At 33.9% G+C, this 14258-nt stretch overlaps 1 protein-coding gene across 3 annotated transcripts in view; it reads left to right on the plus strand.

Moving 5' to 3' along the window:
- Positions 1-2761: 2761 nt before the first annotated feature.
- LOC126827844 (uncharacterized) overlaps positions 2762-14258 on the plus strand; it is a 60977-nt gene continuing 49480 nt past the window's right edge. For 2 of the 3 annotated variants that reach the window (XM_050557410.2, XM_050557411.2), the window contains exon 1: positions 2762-2928. In XM_050557410.2, the coding sequence (XP_050413367.1) occupies positions 2853-2928 (76 nt within the window). In that variant the 5' untranslated portion in view covers positions 2762-2852. The remainder of the gene's footprint in view (positions 2929-14258) is intronic. The other variant, XM_050557412.2, reaches the window with a different exon arrangement.

Consider the following 14258-nt stretch of genomic DNA (forward strand, 5'->3'; position numbering starts at 1 on the left):
CCATGGAAACTGTTTTTAGGGGGTTAAATCTTACTTTCCATTTAGTCGACCAGCTTTTAATCAAATTCAGATCTAAATTTATTACATTTTCACATTCGCCTGGGTTTTCAATAGTTAGATACAACGACGTATCGTCTGCAAATAAATGTATATTAGAATTGATATTTTCAGTAATGTCATTGATATAGATAAGGAAAAGAAGTGGACCCAATACTGATCCTTGGGGAACACCTGTGGTTATATTATTTAAATTAGAGCTTTCACCTTTAATAACTACCGATTGTTTTCTATTCGTAATCTAATATAAGAGTTAAAAGTTTACCGTGGATACCGATACAACTCAGTTTGTGAATCAAACCCTTATGCCACACACGGTCGAAAACTTTACAAATAGCACAAAATATGGCTTTTACTTCTTTACCGTTATCGAGAGCTGACGAAATATAATCATATATATATATCAATTAATTGATAAATAGTACAGTCATTTATTCTGAATCCCGATTAGAGAGGGCTTAATAAATGATTGATTAATAGAAAATTGTGTATATCTTTGTAAATTAGTCCTTTCCAAGTAGACTTAATAATGATATAGGTCTATAATTCTCGGGATCGTGAGTATCACCTTGTTTAAAGATTGGAACTACGATAGCCTGTTTCCATATGTTCGGAAATACAGTTGTATTGTGTAGGAAATTAAACAATGCGAAAAGGGGCTGGCTTAATGACGTAGCACAATTTTTCAAAATAATGTTGTTAACTCTGTCAGGTCCACTGGCTTTATTTGTCGAAAGTGAGATCAGCTGATCGCGTACCTTAGCCGTTGTGTAAACTGGCTGTTCAATTTCAATCGAATTAACACAAAGTTCCGGTGGCTCATCGTTAGCATCCTCAAGATGAGACTAACTCGAAAAATAATCGTTGAAAATATTAGTTTTTTCACAATCACCATAAAATAGTCTTCATTAACTTTCTGGGTATGGATTTCCGTGGAGGATTTGCCGGTATGAAAAGCATGACTTTTAACAAGTGTCCACCAAGCCCTTTTATCAAATCTCTCATAGTTAATTTTATTATCAATGTTATTGTAATATTCCTTTTTACATTTTCTTACTTCAGATATGACAAAATTTCTGTATTCACGAAATAAATTCCATGTATCAGGACTATTATGGATTTTAGCACTGTATTCACGAAATAATTTCCATGTATCAGGACTATTATGGATTTTAGCATGCGACCCTATTCCTTGTCACGTACAACCAGGTAATCGAAACCACAATAGTTGACTCACTCAATGACAGACCAATGCCCCATCTCTCTCCCCGTCTCTGAAGCAGACAAAGTTTTGTATTCGATGACCTGGGATTTCATCTATCAGTTTACAAATATAGGGGTGTGCTAAACCCAAGAAGACTGTGTATCCAGAAATACCAATTAACAGTTTGTTTCAAAAATCTAGTTTACTTGTTACAAATGCGTGAATTAATTATTAGTTTCTTGGCGATTTAAAAGTGCCCTAATCTTTCTTAATTTATAGAGTGAATTGAAATCAGACCTACAGATTTGATTAACTTGAGATGTCCTTGTCAAACAAAACACCTAACTATCTAACTGAAAGAGATGGATTAACTTCAACCCCACCCATTCTTAAATTCTCTAAACATCTCATTTGAGGGAAGAGGTAAAGTGTACGACTTCTGTCTTATCGTCGTTAAGGACTAAATGGTTTGCCTTCATCCATCTCCGATCTCAGCGAGACAAATATGCATTATATTTAAGATATAACTGTGCGTCATCAGCATACAACATCAATTCAAGATTATGGCGAACAAAAATATCTTTGGCCGATATACAACGTAAACAAAATTGGCCCTAAAACTGACCCGTGCGGCACACCGAAAGGTAATACTTGGGATTTTGATGAGTGTTCTTCCTGGTAGGTACGATATGAACTATTTCCAATTGATAAGCCAGAATACGTTTGAAAGTATTGGAGAGAAATCCAAGGGCACAAGTCTGTAATTTTCAAAAGATGGACAATTCTGAATAGTCTTTTTGTGTCTGCTTCTGCATTTCTTAATTTGAGGATGCGCCTAATTCGGATGATGATGGTGATTGTTGATTGGTTACATGATTATTCAATTGATTGTGTTGATTAGTATTAATGGTATTGGTGATGATTATGATGACTTTTAAAAATGATAGTAGGAAAACATGTGAAGATAAAGGTTAACTCACATAATTTTATCCCTATGAACTGATTGTGCTTTGTGTCTTAAAGATTGCTTTTGTCGATCACGTATACAATAACTATATAACCTAACCGATAATGTTTCCCGTTTTACTTCTTTATTTATCGACCCAAGCTGCTGAAAGCGTTTTTTATTCTTTCTTTCAACCTAGTAATTCGATATAAATCACCCAACGTCAATATCTTTGAACCAGAACGTGAGATCAGAGACTCTTTAATCACGTACTATACGTTTATTCTATCTGTAAATTGTATTTATACTAAAATACAATCGAATCTAATCTGACCCTTCTATCGGAAGATAAAACAATTCTCAACACCCTATTCCCCCATCGATTTTATATAACAATTGACGACAGAGCTAACGATTTTAAATAAGAAAAGAAAATGATATAAAATATTTAAAACTGAATGAATTGATAATGGTTACTTAGCTACGGGGGTAAGGACAATAGTTTATATTGATTATCAGGATGAGTGAGTGGAGACGTTCTTCTACACAACAAGTTAAGCATAGCCTATTTATTGATAGTGTCACTAGCAATGGATGTGTCGCCGTGATTAAATACTATATGAAGCAATTTGAAGCAAAATTATAATGGCGATTTTTAACATATCGCCTATATTGTTATTTTTTGGATTATGGGTTCAGATTGAGAAGGTGTCAACACAAGGTGTGTATATTTCTATCGATATATATTATGATAGATAATGTTTCTGTTATGAAATAGATAGCTTTGTATCGACTTAAAATATATTGTATATTTAAACTATACATTTTTTTAAAAAAAAGAAATGATTATCCCAACCTCACGTTTATTTTATTTTATAGAACAATTAACTATCGCTATAACTTGATTTATTATAGCGTTTTTTGAAGCGCACCTCAAAAAGGATCGTTTGGAATTAAATCCAAATCAAGCGTCTAATATTCATAATATTGTAGTCGTGTCTTTTATACGATGGGTCCAAGCATAATAAGAATGTAAAACAAAAGAACTTATAAAAGTCAGTATTAAATTAGTTTAATAATGATTATGACTTGATAAACTACATACGCGTCATTCCGTTTTAATCTTTCTTTTACTTATCCCACAAAAACTGTATTTAAAAGATATATTCCCTAAAGGATTGGCGATGCCGTATCCATTATTGTATACTAAATAGTAATCGGAACTGTTTTTAATGTATGTTTATATCTTAAAACGGGCAACAACTTAATATGAGTCATACATAGCTTCAATTTACATCATCAAATTCAGCAATTGTAACCTAGTCAAACTGAAAAATAATATATCCTGTTGTCGGGGGGAGGGGGGAGAGACATGACGGTATTTTGGAATTATTTTGGGATCATGATTCAAATCTCAAAATATGAGAAACTCTTTATGTTTTCTTATTGTCAAAGATGTATTCTTACAAATCGTATTGTTTTTTCCGAGGTGATATTATCAGGGTTTAAAGCTAAACAAGTCATTGTGAAAAATTATATGTTTTCACTTTGTGTAAGTATAGTGGGTTGGATGGCCGAATGGTTAGCGCGTGCGCGTTGTATCATAAGTCTGTCATTGAGTCAACTGGCGTGGTTTCGATTCCCCGGTTGTACGTGACAAGGAGTAGGGTCGCCTGTCCAACCTCGTGGGTTTTCTTCGGGTCCTCCGGTTTTCTCCTACTGCTAAAGACCCATACGTGCAAGCAAATTATTGAAATTAAAGTCAACCATATGTTAGTCCCGAAATGACCTAGTTGTGCCGAGTGGACGTTAAACCCCATTTCTCTCTTTCTCTTGTGTAAGTATAAGTTATTATCATATAAAGTCAGAGTTTCACAATATAGCCCGGGAATCCTTTCGGGCTTGCAAGAGCCACATCCACCTCCTAAGATATCTTGTTCAAATCAGACTAACGACATAGAACGCTAAATAATGTCTAATATAAATACTATACTTTAAAGTCAACAAAATAAAATATTCTGTCTAGTTTATTGGGCCGATTTTCTCGTCCGAGAAGGCTGATATTGGGACCAACTTTAAAATTTACCCACCGTGGTGGAATGTCTGGCGATATTTCATTGCGCTGCGGTCTGTAAAGAGGATGAGATCCATACAGTTACTATACCACTTTAAACGTCGTAGGTAGTGATTCCCATACAATAAACAGAGCAGTGTATTCTTATACAAATTATATCTCTGTCTTAAATTCTGGTACTTTGAGCATTTTACTAAAAGTTGATTTCATCTTCGTGCCTATATGTATGAAACAAGTAGTTATCTACTCACCTAAGTAATGATCCATCATAGTTTAAAGTAAAGTCATAACTAAAGGCACCAAAGTCCACACGAAAAATAACCTATTTTTCCTAGGCCGGAAGTAGGTCTTCAATATGTGCACATGTGGAATAAAACTAACGTTTGCATGTATAACAGTGCAGTCCTGATCCTTTGTACAGTTGATTCTGCATGTAGGGCATGAACTTTTACGTGAAGGAGACTGAAACTTACTTGATGAAGATTTAGGCTGCTCCGACTTTCCTCTCTTTTCCTTTGTTATTTTCAAACGTAGTATATTGACGGTCGGTTGGATGCTGAACACCAAAAAATAAAAGATCAAAAGCCGCCAAAGAATGCTTACAACCAGCATTTGGATGTTTTATAGCTAGTTAATAAAGACAATGCCGTGCCGAATGGTGTGAACGGGAGAAATTGCCGTCTAAAAAAAAAAACCCACATAACCCATGGCCTAGCCACCCAGAGTGCCCCACAAGTTTTATAAGTGGCCTAGCCTGATTCATGACCCACCTACCATTTTTTATGTGTGGCCTAGGTTTTTTTTTTTCGATAATAAGTGGGTAATTTTTTCGGTATTTAGTGATTTTTCGGTATTTAGTGATTTTAGGATTTTTTCTGTAATTAGTATCAAACAATTTTTTTCGTTAACTTTCAGTGTTTTTTCGGTACTTTTCGGAGGGTTTTTTTGTATATAGTACAGTCGTTGTCGTATTAAAGGCATTTATAGCTTTAAAGATATAAAATAGTATCTAGAAGAGACAGTACTGGTATATAAGGTTTTTAAAACGCCAGATACCTTTAAAATTACCTTCGTGTAATTTTATAGCAATATTGATCTTAGTACTTTTCAAGAGTATTTTTTTTTTTAGATTCTAACTGTTTTGTTAATCGACACGCTGTCAACTTACAATAAATAAGATAAACAGTCCATTACGTCATAAGCAACATTATAATAGCAATGAAATAATATGCGCCTATGGTATATAAACTAGTTAATAAAAATTTAGAGTGAGTCGGTAGTCTAATGCCTGGCTCACGCGATAAGAATTTGCTGACTGTGTGTAGACAATTGCAATTTGTGTATACGTCCACATATAGTTTTCTTACTCATAAGATGCCGCTATAGAGTATATTTTGTATCATTATAAATCGGCAAATCATCTTATTATTTATGTAGTGAAACGTATCACTTCGGTAACACGTGATGATGATCTTTGCAACACAGATAAGTTCTCTCAAACGCACAATAAAATAATTTATGGTGCTGGCATGCTGTATAAAATGCGTTTTATTTTAAAAGATAGGGGCATTACAGCTCTTAGAGTTCTGTGGAATACACCGGAACACCAAGATTGCACCCTTGTGTTAATTCAATAGGAGATGAATACCCGAGCCACTGGAAGCAGCATTACAACAACAGTGGAGAAGTATCCCACAAATAACTATATGTTTTTAAATCTTTCCATCATTATTAAATACATTTTTTCTGTGTAAAAATGTGAAAAAGATAAAATAACAAAATCAAAATATTAATAACCAAACGCATACACATTTTCGACGGCCCAGATAACGTGTCTTTCTACAGAACTGAGGACTTCCGAGGAATTGTTCTAAGAACGGACTGCTTTGTTGCGTTCTATATTGAGGGAATCCTGTGCGTCAAGACTCTACTACAATACGTAAGGGTTTGGGATGGTTGTTTACTCGCTTGGCTGTTTCGTTCTCGATTATCCTAAAAGTAAATTAGTCTCTAAATCAGATGAGGTTGTTCAACATATATGTTTATTTCCAGAGTGAATATATATGTTGCACTCTGCTTGAGTTTATATACATGTTAGTAACCAGGTCTGATTTAGGGCACCTTAAGATTAGCTCATCAAACAATTAGCACAGTAGATTTAATTATAAGAATACAGGGTGTGTTCCCACTTAGCCGGCAGACTGTTAATCCTTTGATTGATCTTAAAACTATAGTCTGTTTAAAAGTAGTCACTCAAGAACTGTTCACTAGTGTTCAGCGTTAATGAACTCTTAATCCCTCTTAATAAAATTTATTAACCAACTAATTAATGACATTTTGAACACAGTTCATGCCAGCGTTATGATTTCAAACATGAATTCAATTCACTATATTAATATAAATAGATGGTCGATATGTGTCGAAATTATATTTATTTTTAAATGGCAAACGTTCAGGTTAATATTCGCTTTATCTCCAATAATCGAGGTGGCCGATATTTAATACACAATGGTTACATGTTCAGTATAAAGTCAAGAGAACCAAATGCCGTCCATTGGAAATGTTCAACAAAAACTTGTCCAGCTACTGTAAACACCAAGAATGATGTTATTTAATAAATATTAAATTTGTTAAAATCAATATATTTTTATATGAGTAAGCTATTTAATGTTATTTAATAAAAGTTAAATTTGTTAAAATCAATACAGTTTTAGTCTTAAAAAAGATATGGACTATAGTTGATAACACCATTGTTCTAGGATTAACTCTGGATTAGCGGCAAAATTTGACATCAAAGCCTGCCGGCTAAGTGGGAACACCCCGAATACAGTTTGAATGAGCTTAAGTTATATATCTCTAGATATTTTGGTAATTAAAACAATTAGATTAATTTAGAACCAGTCTATCAAGATTAAGGGTTGATTAACGTCTATAAGAAATGGACATTTGTGATAATAATAAATATATATATATATATATATATATATATATATATATATATATATATATATATATATATATATACGAAATGAACATGTGTAAAATAATAAAATAGATATAAAACTTTAAATACATAATAATGTTGTATGTACACGTAGATTTATACTTTACTCTATCACATAATGGGGGTATGTGATAGAGTAAAGTATAACTCAACATGTATTGTATGTACATGTAGAGTTACACATTACTCTATCACTGTTCTTTGAGACAATCTGATAAAAGTACAGATCTATATTTCGTTTCCTTTTGTTTCTACTTTCGATGGCCTTTTCTACATGAAGATCTGATCAGTTGTAGTGGGAGGTCGTGTCAGGGGTCATACGTGTGGTTTTTTTTACCCTATGACGTCAGGCATTTGATTAACCAATCAGCGTTGATGTTTCTAGTGGAATACCCATAGTTCCGTACATCACACACCAAGAACTCGCCAAGAACGGATTGTTTCATTGGCTGATCCCTCACATCAACCAGTAGCGGGTTATATAACAGCTCTTCCAGGTCCTAGTGTAGTAAAGACAAGTAAAACGAAATTTTGAACTATAGAAAACGAAACGAAATAGGATTTGCGTTTTAATTAGATTGTCTTTGTGAGGCTATTTGTGTATGACCTTTACATCTAAGTTGTATGTATTATAATAGAATATAGCTGAGAGCTATTTCATGTTTTCTTTTAAAGACATCCATTCCAGTTTGGTGAAGTCGGGTGGTATAGGGTTATTGACCATATTGCACTAATAGTTCCACGAGACAGTATTGTATCAATCTCCAAAGACGTTAATACGTAGGATAACTTGGGTGTCAGTCACCCTGGTCCTAGTCGACATTATGCTGTCTCGACATTTTGTCTTTTGTAAGCTTTAGCATCAACCATGTCTTCCGTTTTTATGTCGGAAATTTACATAACCAGTTGAGGATTGAGACACTTGGTGGCCAATAGTCACTTAGGCATAGTGGGGATCTCCAGAATCCTTTACCAAAGAAGAAACGTCGATGAAAGCCAACGAGTTGCAAATATTCTGAGTACTTTATTTATAAATGTATGTAATTAGTAAATTATTAATATCTGTTAACAAATTTTAAATATATACACAGAGACAAAAGTATCGCAACGCCCATGTTTAAATATAATGATAGTATCAGATATGTTAGCTATTTTGCCTTCTGAAAGTTATTCAATCTTCTTGAACTGCCTCGAGGAGACATTGGGCCAGCAAAGAAAGACAAACCCTGAAGTTTAAAGTAGCTAAGTCTGAAAACTGAAAATCATCCAAAGTCTTCGACATTGAAAACACGAATTATTTGTCAATTTAAATCAACATTAATGTTGTTATCTTACTGGCAAAAGATGGGTTTCTGATATAGAATATTTAGGACAAAATATACATTTTACCATTGGTACACGAATCGTGTACCATAATACGTTTCAGTCCCATTTGTAACAAGGGACTTGAGGAACGAGGCTAGACATATTCCACAAGTCATGTCAAACGGTGACGCCATCTTATCTGGCGAGCGTGCTCAATAAATACTATGTAGACTGGAATAACCAGACGCTAGAGATTACTACTCGATTGAAACTTCTGACGTATTTCGCCGAACATAGCTGATTTGAAATTAAATTTAAACGGAAAAGATTGAACGCAAATCAGTTTATATACATTTTATTACATTATTATATAAGTCGCGACCCATTTGTGTCAATTTCTAGGTCCCATAAATTAGCGATTTATCTCCTTTAAATAGTGGATTTAATGTCATTCTGTCGAATGACGGAAAATGGATGAAAATAGAGGCGGAAAATGGATGAAACAAACCCAAACAAGATGAGCATTTTCTGCTTAGGGTAAGCAGAGATAAGCAATTTGATTGGTGGATGCTTTGGGACACGATAACTTTATTTCTAATTAAGTGAGAATGATGAAACTTCAATACTTTGACTAAGGTCGATAATGAACATTTTCTGCTGAGGGTAAGCAGAGCGATAAGCAATTTTATTGGTCGAGACTTTGGAACACAATAATGCTCCTTCTAATTGAGATGGAATGTCCAAACTTGGTGTAGGCGTTCATTAGGTGAATGCCTTGGCGGAGCTCGATGATGAACATTGTCTGTGTACGGTAAGCAGACATAAGCAATTTGATCGGTTGATGCTTTTAGGCACGATAACTTTGGTTATAATTAAGTGAGAACTATGAAACTCCGAGTATAGATTCATTATATCATTACCTTGACTAGGTTTGATGAAAATTTTCTGCTTAGGCTAAGGAGCGATACGCAATTTGATTGGTCAAGAGTTTGGACAATAACAACTCTGCTTTTAATTGAGGTAGAATGTTTAAACTTGATGTTCATTAGGAGAATGTCTTGACTGAGTTCATTGTTTAAGACTTCCTGCTAAAGCTACACTGAAAAAAAACTTGTGTTGAAACAACACAAACTTGTGTTGGTTTCAACACAAGTAAGGTGTCTCTATTTAACAACACAAACTTGTGTTGAAACAACACAAAACTTGTGTTAAATGTTGAAACAACACAAAACTTGTGTTAAAATGTATCAAACAACACAAAACTTGTGTTGAAACTTGTGTAAAATCTACACAATACTTGTGTTGAAACTTGTGTTGAAATTTCTGAAACTTGTGTTGAAATTTCTGAAACTTGTGTTGAAATTTCTGAAACTTGTGTTAAAATTTCTGAAACTTGTGTTAAAATTTCTGAAACTTGTGTGGTTTCATACAAACTTGTGTATAACCATCAACAAAAACTTGTGTTGTATTTTTCCCCAATTTATATCCAGTATAGCAACCTTTCTATGTAGGACCCCTCTCTTTGCTCTGTTAGACCTGTAAAGTTTGATAAAAGAAGGAAACAAAAAAACAAAAAATCATAGGAAAAAGTAAATTAATACATCAAAATAGATATTTGAAATGTTAACAGAAAAACAGAGAATTCTAATACTAATATTAATAACCAAACGCATACACATTTTCGACGGCCCAGATAACGTGTCTTTCTACAGAACTGAGGACTTCCGAGGAATTGTTCTAAGAACGGACTGCTTTGTTGCGTTCTATATTGAGGGAATCCTGTGCGTCAAGACTCTACTACAATACGTAAGGGTTTGGGATGGTTGTTTACTCGCTTGGCTGTTTCGTTCTCGATTATCCTAAAAGTAAATTAGTCTCTAAATCAGATGAGGTTGTTCAACATATATGTTTATTTCCAGAGTGAATATATATGTTGCACTCTGCTTGAGTTTATATACATGTTAGTAACCAGGTCTGATTTAGGGCACCTTAAGATTAGCTCATCAAACAATTAGCACAGTAGATTTAATTATAAGAATACAGGGTGTGTTCCCACTTAGCCGGCAGACTGTTAATCCTTTGATTGATCTTAAAACTATAGTCTGTTTAAAAGTAGTCACTCAAGAACTGTTCACTAGTGTTCAGCGTTAATGAACTCTTAATCCCTCTTAATAAAATTTATTAACCAACTAATTAATGACATTTTGAACACAGTTCATGCCAGCGTTATGATTTCAAACATGAATTCAATTCACTATATTAATATAAATAGATGGTCGATATGTGTCGAAATTATATTTATTTTTAAATGGCAAACGTTCAGGTTAATATTCGCTTTATCTCCAATAATCGAGGTGGCCGATATTTAATACACAATGGTTACATGTTCAGTATAAAGTCAAGAGAACCAAATGCCGTCCATTGGAAATGTTCAACAAAAACTTGTCCAGCTACTGTAAACACCAAGAATGATGTTATTTAATAAATATTAAATTTGTTAAAATCAATATATTTTTATATGAGTAAGCTATTTAATGTTATTTAATAAAAGTTAAATTTGTTAAAATCAATACAGTTTTAGTCTTAAAAAAGATATGGACTATAGTTGATAACACCATTGTTCTAGGATTAACTCTGGATTAGCGGCAAAATTTGACATCAAAGCCTGCCGGCTAAGTGGGAACACCCCGAATACAGTTTGAATGAGCTTAAGTTATATATCTCTAGATATTTTGGTAATTAAAACAATTAGATTAATTTAGAACCAGTCTATCAAGATTAAGGGTTGATTAACGTCTATAAGAAATGGACATTTGTGATAATAATAAATATATATATATATATATATATATATATATATATATATATATATATACGAAATGAACATGTGTAAAATAATAAAATAGATATAAAACTTTAAATACATAATAATGTTGTATGTACACGTAGATTTATACTTTACTCTATCACATAATGGGGGTATGTGATAGAGTAAAGTATAACTCAACATGTATTGTATGTACATGTAGAGTTACACATTACTCTATCACTGTTCTTTGAGACAATCTGATAAAAGTACAGATCTATATTTCGTTTCCTTTTGTTTCTACTTTCGATGGCCTTTTCTACATGAAGATCTGATCAGTTGTAGTGGGAGGTCGTGTCAGGGGTCATACGTGTGGTTTTTTTTACCCTATGACGTCAGGCATTTGATTAACCAATCAGCGTTGATGTTTCTAGTGGAATACCCATAGTTCCGTACATCACACACCAAGAACTCGCCAAGAACGGATTGTTTCATTGGCTGATCCCTCACATCAACCAGTAGCGGGTTATATAACAGCTCTTCCAGGTCCTAGTGTAGTAAAGACAAGTAAAACGAAATTTTGAACTATAGAAAACGAAACGAAATAGGATTTGCGTTTTAATTAGATTGTCTTTGTGAGGCTATTTGTGTATGACCTTTACATCTAAGTTGTATGTATTATAATAGAATATAGCTGAGAGCTATTTCATGTTTTCTTTTAAAGACATCCATTCCAGTTTGGTGAAGTCGGGTGGTATAGGGTTATTGACCATATTGCACTAATAGTTCCACGAGACAGTATTGTATCAATCTCCAAAGACGTTAATACGTAGGATAACTTGGGTGTCAGTCACCCTGGTCCTAGTCGACATTATGCTGTCTCGACATTTTGTCTTTTGTAAGCTTTAGCATCAACCATGTCTTCCGTTTTTATGTCGGAAATTTACATAACCAGTTGAGGATTGAGACACTTGGTGGCCAATAGTCACTTAGGCATAGTGGGGATCTCCAGAATCCTTTACCAAAGAAGAAACGTCGATGAAAGCCAACGAGTTGCAAATATTCTGAGTACTTTATTTATAAATGTATGTAATTAGTAAATTATTAATATCTGTTAACAAATTTTAAATATATACACAGAGACAAAAGTATCGCAACGCCCATGTTTAAATATAATGATAGTATCAGATATGTTAGCTATTTTGCCTTCTGAAAGTTATTCAATCTTCTTGAACTGCCTCGAGGAGACATTGGGCCAGCAAAGAAAGACAAACCCTGAAGTTTAAAGTAGCTAAGTCTGAAAACTGAAAATCATCCAAAGTCTTCGACATTGAAAACACGAATTATTTGTCAATTTAAATCAACATTAATGTTGTTATCTTACTGGCAAAAGATGGGTTTCTGATATAGAATATTTAGGACAAAATATACATTTTACCATTGGTACACGAATCGTGTACCATAATACGTTTCAGTCCCATTTGTAACAAGGGACTTGAGGAACGAGGCTAGACATATTCCACAAGTCATGTCAAACGGTGACGCCATCTTATCTGGCGAGCGTGCTCAATAAATACTATGTAGACTGGAATAACCAGACGCTAGAGATTACTACTCGATTGAAACTTCTGACGTATTTCGCCGAACATAGCTGATTTGAAATTAAATTTAAACGGAAAAGATTGAACGCAAATCAGTTTATATACATTTTATTACATTATTATATAAGTCGCGACCCATTTGTGTCAATTTCTAGGTCCCATAAATTAGCGATTTATCTCCTTTAAATAGTGGATTTAATGTCATTCTGTCGAATGACGGAAAATGGATGAAAATAGAGGCGGAAAATGGATGAAACAAACCCAAACAAGATGAGCATTTTCTGCTTAGGGTAAGCAGAGATAAGCAATTTGATTGGTGGATGCTTTGGGACACGATAACTTTATTTCTAATTAAGTGAGAATGATGAAACTTCAATACTTTGACTAAGGTCGATAATGAACATTTTCTGCTGAGGGTAAGCAGAGCGATAAGCAATTTTATTGGTCGAGACTTTGGAACACAATAATGCTCCTTCTAATTGAGATGGAATGTCCAAACTTGGTGTAGGCGTTCATTAGGTGAATGCCTTGGCGGAGCTCGATGATGAACATTGTCTGTGTACGGTAAGCAGACATAAGCAATTTGATCGGTTGATGCTTTTAGGCACGATAACTTTGGTTATAATTAAGTGAGAACTATGAAACTCCGAGTATAGATTCATTATATCATTACCTTGACTAGGTTTGATGAAAATTTTCTGCTTAGGCTAAGGAGCGATACGCAATTTGATTGGTCAAGAGTTTGGACCATAACAACTCTGCTTTTAATTGAGGTAGAATGTTTAAACTTGATGTTCATTAGGAGAATGTCTTGACTGAGTTCATTGTTTAAGACTTCCTGCTAAAGCTATAGCAGAGCCAAACAATTTCTTTGATTTTGATTCTATCTGATACAAAGTGATGAAACTTAATGTATAGTAGATAATCAGTCTGATTGCTCGATATTTTTGAAACAGATAAACGTGCAATTAATTAATATGCGTCATCTATTTATTTCGGTATTTCGGCGGGGGACATCAGCCTCACTGCTGGCTTGTTTTTTTATGTTATTTATACATTTTTCGATCTAGAAAAAAGATATATCTGTCCCTTTGGGACCCATTAGTTAAATCGCCTTTGTATTCATCTGACACATCATGTTACACATTTGTATTATTCAGACGTGGAGTAGACTTTCCGGGATATTTTTTAATAATTACGTAAATGTGATGGAGCAGTAATAGGATGTTTCTTTGTACGGGATAGATTGACCCCTAGATTG

Source organism: Patella vulgata, chromosome 7 (genome assembly GCF_932274485.2).
Source record: "Patella vulgata chromosome 7, xgPatVulg1.2, whole genome shotgun sequence".
In the NCBI taxonomy this organism is placed as follows: Eukaryota; Metazoa; Mollusca; class Gastropoda; family Patellidae; genus Patella; species Patella vulgata.